The 24,441-nt window shown below is 41.2% G+C and overlaps 1 protein-coding gene across 4 annotated transcripts; it reads left to right on the plus strand.

Annotated features, from left to right (window-relative positions):
* The first annotated feature begins 402 nt into the window (after positions 1–402).
* Positions 403–24,400, plus strand: cep43 (centrosomal protein 43). 4 transcript variants are annotated; one of them, XM_084313837.1, is made up of 19 exons: positions 403–575; positions 946–999; positions 1,103–1,157; positions 4,073–4,161; positions 4,594–4,731; positions 4,848–4,874; positions 5,371–5,427; positions 5,550–5,617; positions 5,716–5,777; positions 5,901–5,962; positions 7,514–7,591; positions 8,241–8,294; positions 8,803–9,023; positions 11,656–11,709; positions 16,030–16,157; positions 16,659–16,730; positions 17,004–17,037; positions 20,697–20,784; positions 23,932–24,400. In XM_084313837.1, the coding sequence occupies exons 1-19, from the start codon at positions 486–488 to the stop codon at positions 24,010–24,012; spliced, it is 1,512 nt and encodes a 503-aa protein (XP_084169963.1). In that variant the 5' UTR covers positions 403–485; the 3' UTR covers positions 24,013–24,400. The 4 variants fall into 4 exon arrangements, with proteins under 4 accessions (XP_084169963.1, XP_084169964.1, XP_084169966.1 ...); XM_084313838.1 differs by having other exon boundaries at positions 404–569; positions 23,932–24,398; XM_084313840.1 differs by lacking the exon at positions 11,656–11,709 and having other exon boundaries at positions 405–575; positions 23,932–24,396.
* The last annotated feature ends 41 nt before the right edge of the window (positions 24,401–24,441 follow it).

Raw genomic sequence — 24,441 nt, forward strand, 5'->3', positions numbered from 1 at the left:
CTCCTTCTGTATCACAAACCGTACTGTATTTGCAAATCTGGTATGTCATAAATGTATAGATGTAGCAGTACTGACTATCTGTATGTCATGTATGTCATATATGTCCTGATGAATTGAAAATGGGGGACCCTGATGTAAACAAGACGAAAGTCTTTCTCTGGTCTGCATCCCCTTAACAATTGTGTGTATTGAGCTGTACTGTATTGTACCCATTCTGCAATCTGTTAATAAAGTTTTCAATCAATCAATCAATCGTTACAAGTGTGTCGTCGTATCAACCTGCAGATGGCAGCAATGCACTAGCTGTGCCTAGTCTGTCGTAAATCCATTAGAAGAAGAAGTAGTAGTAGGAGTCCAGACTGCCGGAAATGTATTCGCAGAAGAAGATAACATTCTTTTGCTTGTCTGTCAAACTGTTGTCTGTTTGTTTGTTTGTTTGTGGTGGTTGCCTGGTAGCCCAACAACACACACTTTGTTAGTGGAATATGTCTGCCACGGAGGATGACACCGAGTTAAGGGACATTTTGATCCAGAACCTGGAAAACAACGGAATATTGAACAAACTTAAGGTTGTCGTGAGTCTCGTTTCTTGGTCACTAAATGTAGAGAGTAGAGACAGATTTAATTGACGTTAGCTGGGGCCGACCTTAGTTTGTTAGCTAGCTAGAAAGATACGCTGCTAGCTAACATTGCCTAATCGGTAACGTTATGACTTTATTAACTAGATTGTGGCTTGATGTGACGACGTTAACAAGAGCACATCATAATAGCTACCATTAAGGCCACGTCGATGGGAATCATTTCGACATGTAGCTAACGGCAAGTCCATACAAGTTAGATCAGCTAACTTTAGCTAATGTGAGCTAACGTTGACTAGCAGTCTCACTTCCTGAAAGTAAGTTTGTTTGATTAAACTTGTCTGTTTTCACCTTTGTTACTTTTCAGGCCGAGATGCGCGCGGCTGTATTTTTGGCAATGGATGAACAAGATCGAGTGGAGGTACATTACATTACATAATGATAATGTTTCTAATTGAAGCCACTAAGTGCGCTTTTATACACCTACGACAACTAGCTAACTTTCACTTCTCATTGCCCGTCAGAACAAAACTCCACTTGTCAATGAAAACCTGAAGAAATGTCTCAATACCAAAGATGGTAAGTTTACCAACTGTTCAACTCCCTATACATTATTATTAACTTAGAACTCTTTCAGTCTGTCCTAACGTTACCTGGAGGATTGATGGGGGGGGGGGGGTTACACTCTGATTGAATTGTGATTATGATTAATTGAAAATGGGGGACCCTGATGTAAACAAGACTAAAGTCTTTCTCTGGTCTGCATCCCCTTAACAATTGTGTGCATTGAGCCCTACTGTATTGTACCCATTCTGCAATCTGTTAATAAACGTTTCAATCAATCAATTCAATCAATCAATCGAATTGATTGAAAACAGATTGCAGAATGGGTACAATACAGTAGGGCTCAATGCACACAATTGTTAAGGGGATGCAGATCAGAGAAAGACTTTCGTCTTGTTTACATCAGGGTCCCCCATTTTTTATTCATAATGCCATTTATGACATACACGACATATATACAGTACTGTTAAAGCCAGACATTTATGACATACAAGGTATACACATATACTCACCTGGATGCTGGTAATAATAATAATAATAATAATAATAATAATAATAATAATAATAATAATAATAATTTACTAACAACTTTATTTGTATATCACCTTTCATAAGAATTGCAGCTCAAAGTGCTTCACAGCAGCAAAAAGACAGGCATACAAAATTGGCATAAAATGAGGGTAAGATGATTGAAAATCAATTTTGATCACCTTTATTCACTCTGTTGCCTTTAAGTACGGCTCTAGTCGATACAGCTCCCTGTCAAGATGACACGGGTACATTGATTATTAATGACAGTAAACAGTGATCAAATTGGTTCTCAAGAATCCATGCCCCCGCATGGCTAAATAGTACATAACCCTGCACATCCGGAGACCTACACTGATCACATCTACGTGGCATGGCGCCTTCAATCTCTGGACGGGCTGTACCGAATGTCATTTTTTAACATTCGAAGCTTCTATTGAAGTATTCGAACGAAGCTTCGAATGTCTATAAAAAAATCTAATTTTTAACTAAATCCTCAATTTGAATAAAGTGATTAATCTGATTAAATGAGTATTTTTATTTTATTAAATCAACTTTATTTATCAGTTTCGTCAACATAAATAATCCAATAAGGGCACGGTTGGTATGAAAGTGATGGTGACGTCTTATAGTATAATATTAGTGTAGCCTAATCTTTAACTGCAACTGTGAAGAAAACCCCTATTGGTTTAAACAGATTTAATAGACGGGGGAAAAAAAGATTTTTTTTTTGTTTGTTTTGAATGTTGATTTAGAATTCGAATGTCAACATTATGATCGAAAGCTTCGAAGCATTTGGTACAGCCCAGTTGACCGTATATGTTTCCCAGACAGAATAGGTTATTGCATCCTTTCAATTTAATGCTGCTCTATGGGACAAGTTCACCGGTTATTTAACTCGTTGAAAGCAAAACGATCTTCTGTTAACACTTTCAGAGCCCAAGCTTAATCTTGATTTACCGCTTGAATGCCCACCATCCACTTCAATGTTAGCGTTAATAACGCCTAATCTATGTTTGAAATTATGGCTATGTGTCTAATCTGCCCGTCGCTTATCAATGACTCGTTTTCCAGTCAACATTGTCGAAGCGGATTGTTTTTTTATCGGTTCATTTCCGTTTTATAGCATTTTGAAAAGCCCTCGTTTTCAAGGAAAATATAAATATTCCATGATAATCGCCCTTTTCTGGAATATTCTAGAATACACAAAAACTGTCATTTTTCGACCTATTTATGAATAGTTTTCAAATAAACGCTAGATTATCGATAGTATATGTGTACGTATGCACGCTATATAGGCGATCTGAAAAATCGATTCTCTGATTTTCTCAAAGCGATCGCGCACACACAGACAGATCACACATAGGGCGAACACTGAGATCTCAGCGAATACAACTCTGATTATCCCAAGACTTGTAAAATAGATTCCTTACCTCAGATCAGATGTTCTCCAAAAAAGATCATTCCAATTCCTGATCGCCATTCCAAAAATCCATCGCTTTTATTGATCCAACGCTACATACTGTACTCCTGTACTGTATTCCACGCTGTTCTGAGGCTCCACAATGAATTTACATGCCTGAGAAGTAAAATGTGGATTCCGGATTTTTCTTTTCTCATCCATTTTCATTGAGTCCATTCCAAAAGGGTGCATTACCATCTGGGAGACGATAGGGGGCGTTTTTTTTTTTTTTTTTTTTTATTTCTTTTATTAACATCTGAGCTCCTACAGGGGCTGCATACCAACGGGAGACTCGTTTGATGAAATATGAATTCAGATCGCGAATAAAAAAATAAAACGCTAATTGTCGTGGTGGGCATTCAGGCATTGGGCTGATAAAACGTCTTATCACGTGGTGGGCACTGAAAGTGTTAAAGAGTTTGGTTTAGATGTATTCTGGTCTAAGATAGCAGCATTAAGTCTGCTAAATTATTGTTTTTGGCTGCTTAGTTGAAACCCTATGGGCTTCTTCACTGTCCCATGGTGAGGGAACGGCAGATGTGAGGATAACCACAAAGAGCTCTATCTGTCCTCTTTGCCTCTTTCCAAGTATTTTGTTTATAGTGTATTGACAAAAGACTTACTGGAAGTGGGGGGGGGGTGATATGGAATGGATGATTAGGCGGAATAGTTCACTGTACCCCCTCCCCACACACACACTTGTTTTTGTCAGTATTACCACTTAAAGCTATTTACTTTGTGATATTGAGAGATGTTGTTTGCTGCAGAGTGTATACCTACACTATTCCCCTCCCCCCACACCCACACACTTGTTTCTGTCAGTATTATCACTTAAAGCCATTTACTTTGTGATATTGAGAGATGTTGTTTGCTGCGGAGTGTATACCTACGCTATTGAATTGTTCAGCTTGTATCTCATAACATGGTTGTTTTTCTGTAGGACGCCTGATTGCTAGTCTCATCATAGACTTTCTACAAGTCTTCAACCTTGACTTCACACTCGCTGTTTTCCAGCCAGAGATCAACTCGGTGAGTATCGTTCTACCTCCTGGTCTTTGGCCCCCGTGACTAATCCGTCTCTGTCTGGCCATTTCTTAATTTGTCCCACATGGTTATATGGAAATATCTGGCCTGATTTTTATGAGACTTGGGTGAATTATGCTAATTAGCCTAAGGGGGGCGCCATAGCCTTTAATTAAAAACATATAAAAAACTGCATTTTTTTTAGCTACCATTGTGAAATTGTGTCAGTTAATATCAAATCATCATGAGAGACATTAAAAAAGTACTTTAAGCTCTTCCTGAGATTTTTCAGAAGATAAGAAAACTCACATAATGGACATTTTAATTGTTTACAGTTTTTCTTTTGTTTTTTTTGCCTGATTGGAAATGCTTTGCACTAACTATTCCAGCTACCGCTTGGCCATTTATTGCTGTGTGTTTCTATTTTGACTCCTACAGCTAAATGGCCTTGACAGTCGTGATCATGTGTGCCGTGAGCTGGGCATCACAGAAACGGACCTTAACCGCAATACTCCACTCCTCCTGGAGCTCACCAGGAGGGGCAGACACAAGGACAAGGCTTCAATCATTACAGAGGTAAACCAACATCCCACTGCAGTCAACACTTTGCTGCATTAAAATGACAGAATTAATATCTGAACATCAGTGGTCTGTTTTTGTGTTTTTTAACCTGTCTTTACTCTTAACTTTAGGGAGACAAAACCTCAAATACCCCTAAGGTAACTATGTCCTCTTTTGTTCTATACCTCTTAATATTCCCTACTTGTATACAGTATGTAGATGTGGTAGGATTTTGCCAAGTGTGTTTTGAGTGCCCTCACCTGATCCAAGGTTAGCTGAAGGTTTAGGCATAGTGATTGCGTCATCCAACACACGTCTTATTCTGTGATCTGGGTCATGAGAGAAGGCAGCTTGATGTTGAACAGTTTCATTGTTGTCCTTGTTTCCTGTTGATCAGCTAGTTTCTGAAGAACAAAAAAACGTTTGTCCTACTTCTTACAGTCGTGTCTCTTGGCTCTGGGTTAAAGTCAGCAAAAATAGCTCACATGGCTGCCTGGCACGTGTATATGACCACCAGAACACTGTACAGAACCATAACCAGAATAAAATGGTTTTGTAATACTTAATAAGTATTTAACTCCAATCAAGATGATTTTTCAAATGTTATTTAGTAGCCTGTGACCTAATGTTTTTCTCACCTTTTTGTTCCCAAAGGAATTGTCCCTCAGGCAAATCGCTGACGCCAGAAAGAAATTTGACATTCGTGACAAGGTGACTTATGGAAAGCCAAAACAAACGTGTGTGTGTGTGTGGTGTGTGTGCACAGGTTTCACGTGTAAATTCTTCTAAACCAGCTTTTATCCATTTACTACTTTACTTTTCTTTTTTTACAGGACAGAACTGGTGTTAAAAAAGAAGATTTGAAATCCATATTCACAGATCTCTTCCCCAATTTCAATAAGTATGTTAACACTATACGCCAAGAAACCTTGAGTTTAAAATGGCAATGTGTGAGAGTAGTTTCCTGACCATACGCTGCTTGTTTGTGTGTAATGACAGGAACATGCTGGAGAGACACATCGCCGATGAACTCAGAACCGCAGACAAAGCCTTGAATAAAGGTGTTTTTGCTAGTTACTGTCAATTGAGAAAGTGGTTGCTCAGCGGACATGTTTGAAATACACAACATATCAACATTTTACTGCAGTTGATTAATCTGGTTGTCTCTACTTTGTTTTCCACAGCAATAGACTTTCAGGAGTTTCTGGGATTATACAGGCGCCTTTTCATTCAGTGCAGGAGTGTGGTAAGAAAAAAAAGTTCCAAAGACCTTTTATTCCTTTTTTATTATTACTGTAGATGTGAAGCACCTCATAGACGGTAGATGCTAGATGCCACGTCCCGGAAGAACATGTTTAGAGTGGTTAGGGATAACAACTTTTAAAACTATGACGACTTGTGGCTTTGCAGTTTGGCCAAAAATGGACCCCCCCCCCCAAAAATGGACAATCCCCCCTGATCTAGCATCACCCCCATAGACCCAAGATTTGAGTAACTCGAATCACACACTTAGCCAAACTGCCCCTACTGGTGGGTCACAGGCATGGCATTTCGGTTAAGACCTATCCATTCCATCCTGTTGCAATCTAATGATTCCCCTCGGATGCATAAGCAAGCTGGACACTGTTGTAGCCGACGGTGAATCCCCATCCAAGACTTTTCCATTTAAACACATTTTATTATCCCAGACAACGATTTGTGACCAGTTTGCCTCAATTGACGTTATAGGGTTGACCGATCTCAAGCGCCACCCCATCTCTTGGCTTGACCGAGGGAAGCAACACTGAAAAAAAAGTTTGTCTTTTAACTGAGGAAAGTTTAAACTGTTTTGGATGAATATTCTTTTGAGGAGATATGTTAGTTTCTATTAGGCTGCTGGGTGCCGTCAGCTCATTGTTATACTCGTTGTTATAAAGTTAATTTAGTTTGACAGTTATTGAGAGTTATTGCGTTTACTTTGAATACCTGAGTATCTTTGGGTTGTTTTAATTGAAGCGCAATTAAATTATATAGATGGAAAAAAGAGCAATCCTATTGCAATTCTTATCTATTTTTCTCATTTACATAATTTCATTGAGCTGTAATTAACACAACAACACAATTCGGTGTCCTCTAATAATGACATCACAGGAGGAGATTTTCAAACTAATTCCCTCTCAAGAACTGTCAAACTAAATCAATGTGTGCAAATTAATTTAAATGAAGCAACCCAATAGACTACTGCACTTCCGTGTTACATTGAGCTCATGGGAGAGAGAGAGCGGGGGGAGAAAATGAATGCATGTGGATGAGAGCCTTGACATTAAGTGGTTGTAGCTATGGCTGTGGGGGTGCTGGAGACATGATCCAATATACCTTTATACGCAGAGTCTCCTGAACACGGAGAGACCAATCCCAAGTCGATCAGCACTTTCTCGGCCGAGCTATAGTCACTTTTTCGCACTTACTCCACAACTCTGCATGCGCAGATTGATAAATGTAGATCTCTGGACAATCCAGAGAGACTCCGTGGGCAATCTGCGCATGCGGAGTTGAGGAGTAGGTGCAGAAAAGTGACTAGCTCGGCCGATAAAGTCCTGATCGACTTGGGATTGGTCTCTCTGTGTTCAGGAGACTCAGGCGTATGAATGTCTATTGGATCATGTCTCCAGCACCCTCACAGCCGTAGCTACAACCACTTAATATCGAGGCTCTCATCCACATTCATTCATTTTCTTCCCCCGCTCTCTCTCCCATGATTTCAGAATACCCGGAAGTGTTGCAGTGGTCTATTTCTAACAATGTCTTTTCCATTAAGGTCGCTTATGACTGTGGCGATGCCGTTCACCCTCCCACTCGGTTTGACGAGAAAATGTCGTCATCACTTGCCAGTAAGGTATGCCCGTTTCCCACCAGCATAGGATAGATGACAATAAGTAATAGTTCTCTTTCTTAATTGGCATATGTGGTGCATTTTGAAATAACACACTTTACAACACTAGAACCCTATGAAATCTGTTTTATGCTTTCCTAAATTGTTAATTTTCTTTATTTGATTTGATAAATCTTCTTTAATCTTTGGTACCCCAAAGCACTTTGAGCTTTGAATGTTTTTACACTCAAACGCATATTTTCCTGTCCTTGTTTTCCATAAAACAGAAAACATAGGGCCTAACTTTGATGTTTTAGTATTGCATGCAGAAACTAGTGCACCATGGAAACTTGACTAATACTGTTTTTAATGTTTGTGACTGAGGTTACTTTCTCAAACGTATCTCCGACTTTGTTTCGATTGGCTACAGCAGTCGGCTACATAAAATACACAAGTCTAATCCAACTTCCCTTCAAATGTAGACAATAATCACACTCTATACACCTCTAAATAGGGAAATTCCTCTGAAGGGCATTTTTCTTTTTACGATACTGTTAATGGTTAATAGATGCCTCTCCTTGTATACCTTCTGTTGTAAAGAGGTTCGTACAATGAACTGAAGTGTATGTAGTGTTCAGGAGGCTCATAGTCACTGTGTGCTTCCCGTGCACAGATCCCCAGGTTTAAAGGACATAAGCACAGTGGAAAGAAAAAGAATGCACCAAAGGTAACCGGCATGAGGGCTAGAGTAGATCATACCAACTTAACCTCCAGGGATGCCTCAGGAGCCTGTGTGCGGCATTCGCACACGTCTCAGTTTGAGACGTCTATTCAAACAAAGCCCTGCTGGTATCCCGTGGTTGAATTGATATGGTACTTTTCTTAAAACGATGCGCTAGCTGCTTCATTGACGTTATTAACGGTACATTGTCCACACAGCTAACTACCCTCTACTACCTAGAATAAGGCTGTATAAAGTCACCAGATTCACCACATGTCAACCCGATCTGCATGTCTTTTTTCACTAACAAATCCCACTTAACTTGACTAAAATTGGTATTGCATAAGAACTTATTGTCAATCGCATAATATCTTAATGTCTTACTTAATGAGGAGGATCTCTCATTTTATTTCCGCACGACTGTTACTAATTTCCCCTAGTGTCTGGTTAGCTCAGTTTGCACGGTAACTTACTATGCGTTCGTCGCTGGTCTTGTTTGCTGTGTACCGTGCAGGGCAGTGAGGCGAGCCGCGCTGACCCCGGTCTGAACTCCGGAGCTCTGGGTAAAGGCGACATCCAGCTGGCCTCCAGGCACAGCGAGGCGCCCGGGGGCAAGGGCCACTCCTCCTCCGTCAGTCTGAAGAAGGCTCTGGATCTGGAGGTGGAGGAGGACGTGGACGAGGGAGACTCTTTCTTCGATGACCCCCTGCCCAGACCCCAGAAGACCTATGGCTGGTAAGGACCTTAGGCTGCAAGGCACGATGGACTGAAAACCCACAGGGATTTTGTTTTGCACAATGAGCATAAAAATCAGCCGCCAGACATGTATACTGACGGCACATAATGCATCGGAATGACATAACATAAAGAATATAAGAATTGCATATAACTTAAAACATAAAGAACAGTGAATCAGAATGACCTAGTACAACATAAAGAAGCATAAAGAATACAAGAATTGCATATAACTTAAAACATAAAGAACAGTGAATCAGAATGACCTAGTACAACATAAAGAAGCATAAAGAATACAAGAATTGCATATAACTTAAAACATAAAGAACAGTGAACCAGAATGACCTAGTACAACATAAAGAAGCATAAAGAATACAAGAATGACATAATGTAACATAAAGAACGGAATCAGAATGACATAATATAACATAAAGAATACATGAATGACATATAACATGTTAGCTAACAATGACTCGGTTGGCACTGTGAAAGAATGATTACCGGTACTTGAATCAAGGATAGAAGCTGATAAGAGAAATGTATTATCTGTGCACAGAGTCTCACTTCAGTTTACAAGGTGTAGCTGAAAAGAGCCCCGATTGAAGATCGGACTCGGTTTAAATGCAAAGAGACAGGATACCGGGGGTGGTGGGCTGCCCAAAATCTGTGTTGCCCTGGCATCCCGTCTTGCATCTTTACGAAAAAATATAGAACAGAAAAACATAGGCAATTTCCACAGGAGTGCATTGTAGACATTTCCTGAGCAGGGTTAAAGGGCAAATACAAAAATAAAGATTTTCCTACCACAATATGTAATATTTGTAACTTGGAATATAAGTAATAAATACAGAAAGTTATTTAACAAGATGTATTTTACCCCACATTACATTTATACTGTCTTTGGCCCTTTAAGGGCAACCGTAATGCTAACGTGGCCCTCTGTGAAAATGAGTTTGACACCCCTGCTCTCTAGAGGATTCTATTGAAATGAATGAAACACTCCCGTAGGTATTACACCTCGGGTCGTGTTGGTGTTGATTGACCATCGAGGTCAGAACCTGCTGCCATAGGATAACGGGCAGGTGATGAATGCAGTCACAAATCAACCGCATCAGGAAAGTTATCATTGTGTTAACGACGTCTGTAATGTTGACGATATCGGATGTCTTAACTGGGAGGTATGTGCTGCTTTCCTAGTACGGTACTACTGCCTTCCAATTTCAAAACAAACATTCCAGTGGGAAACACTAATTTACCACGCCCGTGTGCACCAGATAAAATATAAACTAACTGGGTATGTATTCAGTTTGTTTATGAATACTAGGATATTTTGATTAACCCATTGTTGTTATTATAGCCTACATAAAAAAATACATAGTTCCTTTTGAGAGATTTTAAATAATTTGGAACATTGAGAAGGGAAAAAAAGTGACAGCCCTAGGACATATACTGTATATATATATATGCTCCATAAAACCTGCATTTGTGTGCATGGAGTGGAATTCATCATATCAGAATGTAGACATAATAAAAGTAGACAACCTTCTGTTTTGAATCTGGTATTTCCGGCATGGTTCCCTTCCTCTAACAGCATGTTCACACTACGAGCTACAGAGCACTTTCTCTCTCTCTGGATCATCTTGGTGGTCTGAGACGGGTACAAATGGGAGACAGAATAGTTTAAAATCATGGCAGCGGAGCAGACTGGCGCGTGGGAGAAACTCTGCTGGTGTGAACAACCAGGCTACTGCTCGCACGAGAACGTGTGCTTCTGGGCTTGTCTGTTCCCGGCGTACTGACGCCGTGAAGCGCTAACAAATCACAACGGAGAAAATTAGGTTTCTGCTGAAACGGTTCCATCCAAAAATGGAGGATAAACTGACAGATTCCTGTACCTTTCAACTAAAATTCTATTTAAATATCATAATGTTGCCAAAAGAAATGGAGCTATCAGGTTGCCTTCATCGTTGAAGCTCCTGGTATGTAAGCTACGTTTGACTGTAAAATAATTGACAAGGGTGGGCAATCCGGTTAGAATAATTTTTTAACGTTAAAACATATTTCACGTTATTTATTACTTACCGGTACTTGTACTTTATTGTCATATTTGCATACAACGAGATTTGGGACTCAAACTTAAGGTGCAGTAATAAAATCACACAAGTAATAAAAGAGAAACATAAAATACTATACAGAAACATTAAATACTATACAAGAAACATAAAATACTATACAGAAACATTAAATGGAATAGAATAGACTTTTAATTGTCATTGCACAGTATACAACGAAATTTCAATACAATAAGACAATATTAGTCCTGTAAAATATACAGAATAACAATACACAAATAACAATCAATGTCAGACGGTAGTGGGTGGGTATTGCACTGTGGATATTTATTATCGTTGCAATATCACAACAATCATACTGATTAACAACATATGTCCACAGCACTCAAGCAACACAGGGGTCAGTGTAGTTGCCACGCCTGTCGCCCATAGTCTGAACACCTAGATGCCTGGAGAGTAATGTCACAGCCCTGCAGTGCTCACTGACTTTTCTCTCTCACTCTCTCTCTCTCTCTCGCTCTCTCTCTCTCTCCATCCCCCACTGCTGCACGGGGGAGCAGCCCTTCTCCTGTGAGAGATGACAATAACTCAGAAAAGAGAAATAGTCAGGAAGAGTAAGTACCACCAAACCAGTCGGCTAACCACAGACGGTGATGGACCGCTTTCAATGCGTTTTCACTCGCGGTTGGTCTAGCCAGAGCACCAGTTCTCCGTTTGGCCTGGTTTCTTTCCTCCCTGTTCTACACCCTCTCCTGTCTTGTCTCTTCCTCCCTGTCTCAGTTCTCTTCTTCCCCTCTTCCCTCCTTGTCTCATCTGTCCTGTGTGTCCCGCACCCCTCCACGGGTCACAGCAGCATTCGCTCACTGAGGGAGGAGAGCCTGTCGGGGCGATCCTTGTCCCTGATGAGGAGGGGCGCTAGCCTCAATGAGTGAGTGTGCATGATGGTCAGCCACTCTGATGAGGAGGGGCGCTAGCCTCAATGAGTGAGTGTGCATGATGGTCAGCCACTCTGATGAGGAGGGGCGCTAGCCTCAATGAGTGAGTGTGCATGATGGTCAGCCACTCTGATGAGGAGGGGCGCTAGCCTCAATGAGTGAGTGTGCATGATGGTCAGCCACTCTGATGAGGAGGGGCGCTAGCCTCAATGAGTGAGTGTGCATGATGGTCAGCCACTCTGATGAGGAGGGGCGCTAGCCTCAATGAGTGAGTGTGCATGATGGTCAGCCACTCTGCCGTCCCGAGTCGGATGCATCACATCTGAGAGAGACTGCTGGGGGGAAAAGAATAATGTTTTTGGACCATTTGCCTGCTGCCTTAAAACACGTTCATCCTTTTGATTTGTGGCGTTTGCTGTAGGCTGTGTAGGAAAAGAACGGGAGACGCTCAACCACCATGGATCTATTGGACTGTAATCATAGAGAGAGACTCTTTCACACATGCACTGGACTCCTTTACTGCACGTTAATAGGAGGGACTGTATGTACGAACGCAAACGTAATTTTTTTTTACATTTAATTCTAACCCTTTCATCGCTGCCGGTTGTGTGATAGTAAAGGGTTAACCTTCTGTCGTGTGAAAGGGTTAACCGGCTGTTGTGTGGCAGTGAAAGGGTTAACCTTCTGTGTATTGTTGCCGTGAAAGGGTTAACCGTTTGGTAGTGCGGCAGTGAAAGGGTTAAAGAGTTTACCCTCCCAGCTCCTAATTTGGCGTAATGGCAAACTGAGCCCATGTCTGAACACAAGCAGATCAGTGTTCTCTGTACAGAAGTATGACATTTCAAACCTTTATTTTAAAGGTTGCCCTCATTTGCAATGATGTTGAGTTACATGCCAGGTAAATTCATATTTAAAATGGTGATCTTCCGCACATAGGAGGTCGGCTACTTTTCTTTTTCGGCATCATGCCCTCGCTCTACCTAGGTGCCACCCAGGCGCAGTGTTTCCTTGTGTGCGAACACGTCTGCCACGGAGAATCACATGTGCAAAAGGGCAACTCCAGGCAACTCCTGCACCCGATTCTCCGCGCATTGTCCAGAGTTCATGTGTGAAAGAGGTTTCAGAGTTACGTTGTAATTTATCTTCGTGGTGTAACCGCTTTGATTGCAGTATTTAAGTTACTAACATTCTGAGCGGTGTTTATACTGTAGTTGACGTTAGCTACATATCGCTGCTGTCGGGACAAAACCTCATAACTCCATTTTTTGAATTTTTTTTTTATTATATAAATCAACTCCGTAGATCATCCTCCATATGTGTGTGTGGGTTTTACAAAGTTTAAACAATGGGAAAGCATTAAACCGATCATCTGTCTAAACCTCCTAACTCTATTCACCCTCAAATCTGTGTTAGTTTTTTTCATCTGCTGAAAAGTTGGGTTTTTGGAGTTATGAGGTTTTGTCCCGACAGCAGCGATATTTAAGTTACTGACATTCTGAGTGGTGTTTATACTGTAGCTAGTAGCTATGCTAGCTAAGTATTTAAGTTGATGACATTCTGAGAGGTGTTTATACTGTAGTACTGCTACATTAGCTAAGTATTTAAGTTACTAACATTCTGAGCGGTTTATACTGTAGTTAACGTTAGCTACCGGTACATATTTAAGTTACTGACATTCTGAGTGGTGTTTATACTGTAGCTAGTAGCTATGCTAGCTAAGTATTTAAGTTGATGACATTCTGAGAGGTGTTTATACTGTAGTACTGCTACATTAGCTAAGTATTTAAGTTACTGACATTCTGAGTGGTGTTTATATTGTAGCTACGTTAGCTAAGTATTTCATTTACTGATATTCTGAGTAGTGTTTCGCTATTGGCCATGGTGATTAGGAGGAGAGAGACGGGCATGGCTCTTGACTTTGTGTGAGACCAGTTCAATATATACGAGAATGCTTTGCATCTATGACGCTGTGTGTCCTTGTTAAAAGAAACTAACCCACTCAAGAAAATTATGTGAATAACACTGTTGCTTGGTATACAATGACCTGGACTCTGTTGCCTATCTATAATTTGTTCTTGCTAGATGTGAAGCGCCTCATTGATCCATGATTTCACTCATGCACTCGCTCAGTGAATATCTTAAAGGAACACGCCAACTTTTTGGGAAATTAGCTTATTTGCCATCTACCCTGGAGTTGGACCAGCAGATGCATACCCTTTTCTTCTCTGTGCATGCATTAGGCTTAGGGAAACGCCGCACCGTTAGCCTAGCTTAGCGTCATTCACTGGAAGTAGGTGTGCCAGTGTAGCCTAGTCACGAAATACACTACAAATACAACTCCAAAACTTTCCTGTAAACATCTTGTGACCTGTGTATTTACCATGTGGAGAAAAAATATATAGAATTCTACATTTCATCACCTCAAAAGCCCAGTTTTTCAAAAAAACAACAGGGCTTTTGAGGTGATGATCACTGAGCACAGACAGCAGTGGTTCTGCAAAAAATAGTTCAGAGTATATATCTGCTTAGTTTTGGAGTGTATTTCGTGACTGTTGGGAACTAGGCTACACTGGCACACCTACTTCCAGTGAATGACGCTAAGCTAGGCTAACGGTGCGGCTGTTCCCTAAGCCTAATGCATGCACAGAGAAGAAAAGGGTATGTATCTGCTTGTCTAACTCCAGGGTAGATGGCAAATAAGCTAATTTCCCAAAAAGTTGCTGTGTTCCTTTAAGTTGTGTTGAGACGAAGCAGCTTTTTATTTATAAGGGAAGTCATTTTAATTTCATTTCAAACCTGTATTTCAACTCGTGAGACTCTTGAGGTTTGATTGATTGATTGAACATTTTATTAACGGATTGCAGAATGGGTACAATACAGTACGGCTCAATACACACAATTGTTAAGGGGATGCAGACCAGAGAAATACTTTCGTCTCGTTTACATCAGGGTCCCCCATTTTCAATTCATAATCATTTACAGGGACGACGAGCTTACAAAACCAAGACACAGTTATCAGCAAATTCATACACAGGCTCAACAAAATAAGATAAGAATACACAATAAAATCAGTTAAGACCGTTACAAGTTGACACAATGGTCGGAGATCATATGATATCATATAATTTTAAAGAGAAGGTTCCAACTTCAGAGTCAGTTGGAGGGCATTCCAGTATTTCTGAAGTTCGGTATGCAGACCAAACTGCTCCCTTGCATCTAGCCCTTAAAATGTGGGATATCGGTGCTAAATCGGGCATATCTATCCATTATCTAGCATCATGTTCAATTAGTCTATACAAGTTACACCATTTAACCGCTCAGGCGGTCATAAAGTCTGCCTCCTTAACGGATGCGTCAGATCTACGACACTGTTCATTTTTCATGGTAGTCTATCTGTTTCAGGGGGCGCTTTCTGAACTTTCTACCATGGTGCAGTGTGTGTGTGTGTGTATACTAGGGATGGGCGTGAGTTATCGTAGCTATGAGAAAAAAATGTAATCTAAATTATAAATTTTTAAACATATGAATGAATGAACAAAAATAAGTATAAAAAAAGATATATATATATTTTTTTCCCTTTTCTAGTAATACACGATCAATCGAGTATAGCATGCGATCAATCGATCTGGATTTTTCTTTAAAATGCCCATCCCTAGTGTATACACGTGCTCACTTGTGTTGTCTCTGTGTTTTGGCGTATGTCCTCCTTTACTTTGCTCTCCTGTCCCGTCTGTCTCTCCTCTGTGCTGTCTCCCTCTCTCTCCGGCCTCAGCCTGTCTGCTCTGGGCAGCGACACGGAGGGAGAGGAGCTTCTCTCTGACAATGATCATAAACTGAGCTCTGAGCACAGGTGAGCTGCAGGTATCTCTCTCTCACATGCCTCCATCTTCTCCTCTGTCTCTCCCCGTTTGTCTTGTCCCGTTCTGTACCTCGTGGAGGCAGTTTGTTCACACAGACTCGTAACCCGTGTTTTTGTCCTTTCTCCCTCGTGTGTCCCAGGAGGGCGGAGTCGGCCAAGCCCAGAGGCAGCCCAGTGGGCTCCCTGTCAGACGCTGCCCCCCCGAAGAGCAAAGGATCAAACGCCTCAGGAGACCACAGTCTCAGGGAGCACTCGGGCAGCAGGAACGGTAAGACTGGAAGGAATAGATCCACGGTAGCCTTGCTGTAGTAGCCGGTGTTACTGGAGTTACTGGTGTTACTCTATGTTCAGGCATCCACTGAGTACTTTACTTGCCCACCACTGTTTTTTTTACTTTTTTTTTATCAAATAGAAATAACCCCTTTTTTAAGTTCCTTTTCGGTGCCCATATTCATCAATACTCAGTCAGACAACTTTGGGGCAACAGTGGCTCAAGAGATAGAGCGGTCGTCTGGTAATCGGAAGGTTCCCAGTTCAATTCCAGCTCCTCCTGGCAGCGTGTTGAAGTGTCCTTGGGCAAGACACTTAACCCCTAACTGCTCCCGATGAGCAGATTGGTACCTTGCATGGTTGCCTCCGCCGTCGATGTGTGAATGTGACGCATGAATTGTAAATCGCTTTGGATAAAAGCACTATATAAATGCTGTCAATAAAGTGTTTTCTCTGTCAGTACCAGTGACCATCTTTTTTTCCTTTTTTTTCCTTTTAGGTACTTCATACTCCAAAGACAAGGGCGTGAAAGACTTGAAGCCGAATGATAGAACTGCATCCCTTGTACTGGGTATGTTTTTTTTTCTTCTTTTTTCTGCATGAAAAACCTGAAGCACTGTTCTTTACATCTAGACAAAAACAGCATTCTGCCTATTTGTCTTCATATGTGTTAATGAATAAACTCTCACTGAATACATTTGTTTTCTGATTCTGGTAACCTGTCTGGCAACAATGCAAAATTTGTAGATATGATTTTGGTGTCAGTGCTGACACTATGCAGTGCCCTTTTTTATTTCTACAAATGTTACTCCCATCTTTTAGTAAATATCTTTTCTCCCCACAGATGATGATGTTGAATATGATGACGATTTCAACAGGTAATGTTGGCAAATATTAGGGCTGAACAATTCATTGAAACTTTATTAACCTGTTAAGCTGTAGGAATATTTCGCCTAAAGGTACATGCCTAAGTAAATGGAAGATTGCTCCACTTCTGCAAGGTCAATTAGCATGTTCTTGGTATAAAGGGAAGATGATTAAACAGAAGGATTTGTAGATACAGTAATAAATGATAATCGATTTTAATTATGAATTCATATTTGAACTGGACCTTGACCTTATTATGGCCAAATAATACGTCTATGGATAGGGAAAATGCTCCTCTTTCCAATGGCAGGGTTGAATCTGGATTTAGTCATTTCCTTGCGGTTTTACGATAATTAGCATTTTCCGATAAATTAGTATTTCCGATAAATCGTATAAAACATCAGTAAAAATGAAAATATACACTTTGACTACTGTTTTTGATAGGGTTATGGTCTTTACTCTTGGCTACAATTTTTTTTAAAACATTAACCTCTTAACCCTTTCACTGCCACACGACAGCTGGTTAACCCTTTCACTGCCACACGACAGAAGGTTAACCCGTTACTATCAGGGCGACCGTCGGTTGTAACTTGTGTGATAGTAAAGGGTTAACCTTCTGCCGTGTGGCAGTGAAAGGGTTAACATCCAAGGGCCCACATGTGGACTATTCGCGATGCCACTTTGCCGACCTCTAGTGGCTCGGGTGTGCATTTCCTTTAATACAATATATAGATAGAATTAAAGCCCTATTTGTTGCCTGTCGATTGCCCTTTCAGGGGGACCTTAAGACTTAATATTTGTTAACTCATTCAACGCCAGTCACGATGATAGTCGGGTTAACTCGCCATCGCTTGAGCGCCAATCATGAGTATAGTTGGGTTTTAATCGTTATTTCTTTTATTAGCGATATCCATTCATTTTCATCCATCCAGCCTGATGTTATTGTTGGGAATGGGTCTGAGCTCGCAAAAGGGCAAATACCGCCGCCTATCGTCTCCCGGATGGTATTGCACATCATTGGATTGGATTGGCTGGGGATGTGCATAAAAAAAAAAGTCCGGTCCGGGTTTTGCTTCTCGGGCATGCAGTATCGTTGTACCACGTTGACTGGAAGCAGCGTGGATTATGTGTTTTGGACTATAATGTTGGATCAATGGACGCAATCGATATTTGGAATGGCGATCAGGAATTGGATTAATCTTTTTGCAGAACATCTGATGTGAGGTAAGGACTCTATGTTACCAGTCTTGGGTTAATCAGATGTTTTTTTCATAGCGATCACAATGTGTGTGTGTGCGTGCCGTTGGCGCTGAGCAAGGCACGGATAAGCAATTTTTCAGCCGCTTTTGTATCGTGCATAACACCGGTTCCTGACAGGCAGCGAGCGAGCGAACTGGAGACTAAATCGCGCGCAACACTGTCCTGATATGACGCAGCGCTTGTCCGAGTGTCTGTGTGTGTGTATTTACCTGGAAGCACAGGGGCAAAGCAGCCTGCGATTCTCGACCAATAAAAAGTGTTTAGGGGCGGGACTCGGCCGCGTAATTGCTCAACTAGAGACACTGCAAGCGAATATTTGAGGGGGGAGCGACATCGCCGCTCAGTTCGTTGTCGCTCGCGGTAGGTCATGATTGAAGTCATGATTGAAACGAATACATTTTAATCATTTTCGCAATCACGCTCGCTTGCGTCGCTCCCTGTCAGGAACCGGTGTAAGGACACATATACTATCGATAATCTAGCGTTTATTTGAAAAGTATTCATAAATCAGCCGAAAAATGACGTGTTTTGTGTATTCCACTAAAGGTCTATTATCGCGTATTTCTCTGGAATTACTAGAAATCTCAAACTATACTCGTATTCAAAATGGTGTAAAACGGAAATGTACAGATTAAAAAACAATCCGTTTCGTACATGTTTTTTTTTTATCTACCTTTTCTTATCATCCCAATTTCGTATCGTCCAATTCTACCCTCCCCTGTCTCGAACGCTGTTAGGCCATGCCTCCCACAAGCCGGCTGCAATGTGGACTAAGCCTTGCATCACGTGTCCCCTCCGGTACTCGAGGAAGCAGCAGTCGCATCTTTTCACCTGCACAGCGCGATCTCTCAGCGTCGGTCTGCGTTTGGAGGGCACGCCGCCCCCGTCGCTTCCTGATTCTGCTGCGCAGGCGCACCAACCGACCTGTAGGAGTCGCTGTCCACACCGTCCGATCCCCACCCATGAGCTTCCCACCCCCTAATACTGCCAATTGTATTAGTATGAACGACCAGCCAAGCTGATAGCAATGCGGAGAGCTGGGCTCGAACCCAGCGCCTCCTGCATTGGTGGTGAGCGCCTTGCCCACTGCACCACCTAGCCGCCCCGTTTCGTACATGTTGACTGCAAGCAAGTCATTGATAAGCGACGGGTGTATTAGACCCATAGCCATAATTTAAGATATATTATTTTAAGCACTCGCAAATTTCCCCGTCCTCCCATTGATTAAAGCGCTAGCCCTAATTTGGTCATATAGGCCCGGCGCAGAATGAGTTAACGGTGAAATGTGTGCCAAAATAACAATTTTTTATTAAACATGGTTTGGAACAGATCCTCAGAGAAAATTTGAATAATTACACAAGAATTAGAATTCCCTCTTAACTCATTGGCTGCCACGCTGTTTCCGGGATATGGCTATGCGCTGCCACGCATTAAACCAATGGAGTCCGTCACCTTGTTTGCAGGGCTATAACTATATTCTATATTATAGCTATGGATGCAATACTATGGCCCATTTGACATTGAGTATCTATCGTTCAATATGTGAAAAAGCGGTTTAGGGTAATTCCTGGGAGGCTAGTCCATTGGCATTTCGTCCCTACACACGCTACAATAAAAAATTCAGATGCATATTATCGGTATTATGTTCCATTATCAATGCATGAAAGGGGGGGGGGGTCGTTTCTGATTAATTGATTGTCAATAACGGCACTCGTTAGTACAACAACATACGCTGATCAGGGCGATTGCTATGAAAACAAGGCACAATCAAGCTAAAATTGACGTTAAATTGCTCTTACTTGTGGCCGGTGGGATTGCAAAAAGAATATTCCAATTATTTGATTGCCATCTGGTAGATCGTATGTCCATTTGGCCCATGACATAACCCACCACAGCATAATGAATCGGGGGTCCCGAAAACGATTCAATGCGATCGGGTGAAGCCCTAGGTTCATGTTAGTGGAAAAGTCCGCCCGGACCAATATAATCGACACACAGCCCAAGAGAGTTTCAAAGGATGTGCAATACCGGCCGCATCCTACCTATTGGACTTTTGCGATCTCAGACTCATTCCCTATGATAACACCAGGCTCCCTGGATGGATAATGAATGGAAATATCGAATAAAAGAAATAACGATCAAATAACGAGTATATTCGTTGTTTGCGTTTAACGATTGGCGGCCAATAACGAGTTTAATCGTTGTTGGCAGTGAATGAGTTAATAGCGTGAATCATATCACAATATCAGTCAAACATTTTTTTATTTTTATTCGATCATGCCCTAGCTAATATATATTTGGTGTTTTCCTTCTGTTTTTAGACGCTAGTCATGGGTACTGCTACCCTATTCTGAAACCGTTGTTATGACATTTGACGTTGGTTACATATTCTCTGTGTTTTTACCACCAGCCACCGGTCAGACATCTCTAAGAGTGAGGTGAGCATCGGGGAGGAGATCGAGGAGGTTTCCATCGAGGGACCTGAGAACAGCGATAAGGTACAGTACATTTCAACCCAAAATGGGTATGTGAGTGAGTGTTCATACATTTTGTTTGTGCACACGTCTCTATCCAATGCACATGCCTGTGGCAAAATATTTGCAGAGCAGTATTTGTGCCACAATATGGAACACACCTCGCTGGTATTTGTTTCTCTCAGAAACAGGAAGTACAATACTGTTTGTCCGTCTGTGTCTGTTACTCAATGAAACACGCATACCTGTATGTAGAATGAGCGTGTTCAAAATGTACACCTGCAGAGGTCTCACACTGTATTCCACTGTTACAAATGGTTTGCTAGAATAGGCTGATTTATTCACATGCATGTTTACATTTGAAAGGAATATAATTGTTGTAATGTTGTTCAAATAAGTTTACTTTGGGCAAAAAATATATATTTTTTAATAAAATGAAAGATTGTTTTATCAGACAAAACATGATGATGGGACCAATGGTATAGAGAGACTGTAAAATCTGGTAGTTGTTGATACTTGAGACATTTCTGTTTCTCTTGGTCTTCCACTAACTTAATGGTAATCTGTAATGTAGTCTGCGTCCACCAATCACTAGTTACTGCTACCTTTGTAGAGCTGCAGGTCTCTTTTTATTTTTCAACCTCCTTCCTAAAAATATAGGCTGCTCTGGTTACATTGGGTTTTATTACATAAAAACAGATGTGATGATATAATATTGGTGTGCTATTTCATCTCTAAGAATTCTGTCATTTTTTCATTTTAATTACCGGTAGGTCTTCCATTGACAGTTTTCAACATGGAGGATAGTGAGTGACGTTCAAATAGAAAGAATTGAAATGACTGATATTATGGTGTGGAGGGTGACTAGCATGTCTGTATGATCATGGCAGTTTTTAGATCTTTATATAAAAGCCTTTGAATGCAGAGATGGATAATTATACCCGCAACACTTTCCCACTTTCCCATAGGCAATTGTTCCAATTGCACATAGTATTCTATCTGATGATTACTATTTTCTGCTGTGGATTGTGTACTGTAGACTAATAAATCCACACTGAAAAATCAAGGAAAGATACCATCTTGTTTTCCTGATCTCGCAGGATTGGATTTGTCACACAGTGGGGGCTCACATCTTGATTAGAATGTCAAATTAGTTATTTTCACTCTCAAATTGCATGCGATTCATCATGGCAACGTCCAGTAAACAGACTCTCCGTTTAGATTTTGAGAAGTTGGACCATTTCAACTACTTCGGGGTAAGCGTTTGACAAATAAGTGGCCCAGATTTTATATTTAAGTAATATAAAATGCTTCAGAGTAAGTAAAATAAAATGACATGACATACCATTGCCCGGGAGATCAAAAGTACATTTCTGTCCATGTTTGCTGGAAACCAGCAAACTGGCTTTGCTGGACTCGTACACCAGCCTCAAGACAAAACGGCATTAATAAATCATCGACTTCAGGATAAAGCCATTTTTTGGGACATGGAAACGTATTCTATGTGATATACAATGTAATGATTTGAGATGGAGCCTACCTGCGATTAGTAGCCTACAGTCATATCAAGGGCAGGGTAACACTACAATCAGAACTTCATTGCAGATATTTGAAGATTCTCCACCTTTTCATTTGACTCCCTGTTTGTGATTTCCTCAACCAGAAAGATAAAATGTCACCTCTAATTGCGCACGTTTGAAAAGCCCTGAGAAAGCTTGTCTTAACCCTTCATCAGCTGCTGCGACTCCTGCCCCAGTAGCCTGCCTGCACAGTCAGCAGTCGAGGTGCATCCCCAAGATCATTGCATGCGTGACAATTCTGAGCTTATTATGAGTCTGTATCAAGTGCTATACCTTTTATTATTCAGGGGAACCTACCCTTTATTTCTGGTGCAGTGTAAAGTCACCATCATGCATTTCCTTTTGTGTGAGCATACCATATTTGATCAAATTAAATAACAAATGTTAACGCCCAGTGAAAAAAGGCTTGTTGTTGAATAAACATAATTTACCAGGCAATTATTGACTTTTCAACATGTAAAGTTCTATTTAGGTGTTTTGAACCTCCATGTGAAGTTTGTTGCAAATACAACTTCTCCTCAGTGAGTGACGGTCATTTATTTGGATATTGTCATATTGTCATGTCTTCTTTAGCAGACTATTTTTAAATATACATTTTGGTCCATCATCTAGCTGTGCTCTAAAGAATGTGCATCTTACCCAAATAGCATAGTTACACACATGAATCATCACCAGGTGATTTTCATTCAAGCTGCACAATAAATAATATCGATAAATAATATTGTCAGATCAATTGATACAATAGTAGGCTACTTTAAACGCATAGAATCGTATGATCGTCATCATCGCTGTACCAGTTTCCTCTCTGTGTGTTCAGTAGAAAGCTATCTGGCTGCATGTTAGCCTAGCTTAGCACAATGAATGGAAGCGGACAGTGCTGGTTAGCCTAGGCATTGTCCAACTAACACCTTTCCCGAAGGCTAACCGGCACTGTCCGCTTCCATTATTTGTGCTAACGTGTCGTGCAGCCAGATAGCTTTCTACTGAATGCACAGAGAGGAAACTGGTATCTATCTTCTTGTCTCTCTCTGGAGAATTTCCCAAAATGTTGGCGTGTTCCTTTTAGTTTAAGGGGAGTTCAAATGAAGGAGTGCAGATGGAAGCAGTGTTTCCTGCCACCAAACTAATTAGGGAGAGAAGAACAAAAGACCTGCGAGCCAAACCTATTTCGGCACCACGGACGGCATCGTAGCACTGCATTTAGAGGCTGCTGTCCATACTGCGTTCTTCAACAATCTTCTGATCATTTTCTAAAGAGCCGGTTTAACACAGATATTGGGGTCTATGGAGGAAGTCGATATGATTGTGGGCTGTGTAGTGGTCATGTCATACAGGGGACCAGAGACGAGCTGCTTCTATCCATGGTGGATGTGACCGGACCACCAAGTTTCATCTACTAGTGTTTTGAATCTTGGACTGGCACACTATCTAAAATCACACAGGGGGTGGCGCTTTGACGGCTTTGTTTTGTTCTTTGCGGCAATATCGCGGTATCTCTTGTTTAAAAGGGGCTTCAAGTAATTCTCACTTGAATTGTGCTTTTTATTACTATTCCTCGAGCTGAATGTCTCTCTGTGTTTCTCCCTCACAGTTGGACGAGTCTACTCAGGACCTGAGCGTCTCCCAGCTGAACCAAAGCCAAGGAGTGGACTACATGGAGGATGTGGCCTGATGACCCCCCCCTCCCTCCCACACACACACACACACTCACACATTCAACAATCAACAATAATTTCTACCTTCTACCATCTATATTTATATGTGTGTACAGTTTGTGATCATGGACCTAATAAAATTACTACTATGTGAAAGTGTTACTGTCGTACTTGTATACGAGTCATTTAGAGGAAAGAGCGGGCAGAGGATTTATCTCATCGGTGTGAAACCTCAGATTAGGACAAGAGGGAAGAGTGTAGTTGACTGGAGATGATATCTGTGTCGCTGGCTGTCTTGTCTGTGACTTCCTGTTCAACCACATTAACATTCTGTGAGAAGGTCAGCGTTGGTTTGGAATGTTGCTTGAGGTGAAAAGGCAGAGTGATTTAGGCGTAACACATTCAGCACAATGAAAACAAAGTGTTTTTCAATCTTGGTGCATTTT

The sequence above is a fragment of the Notolepis coatsorum genome, assembly GCF_963971535.1.
Source record: "Notolepis coatsorum genome assembly, chromosome: 5".
Taxonomy (NCBI): domain Eukaryota; kingdom Metazoa; phylum Chordata; class Actinopteri; order Aulopiformes; family Paralepididae; genus Notolepis; species Notolepis coatsorum.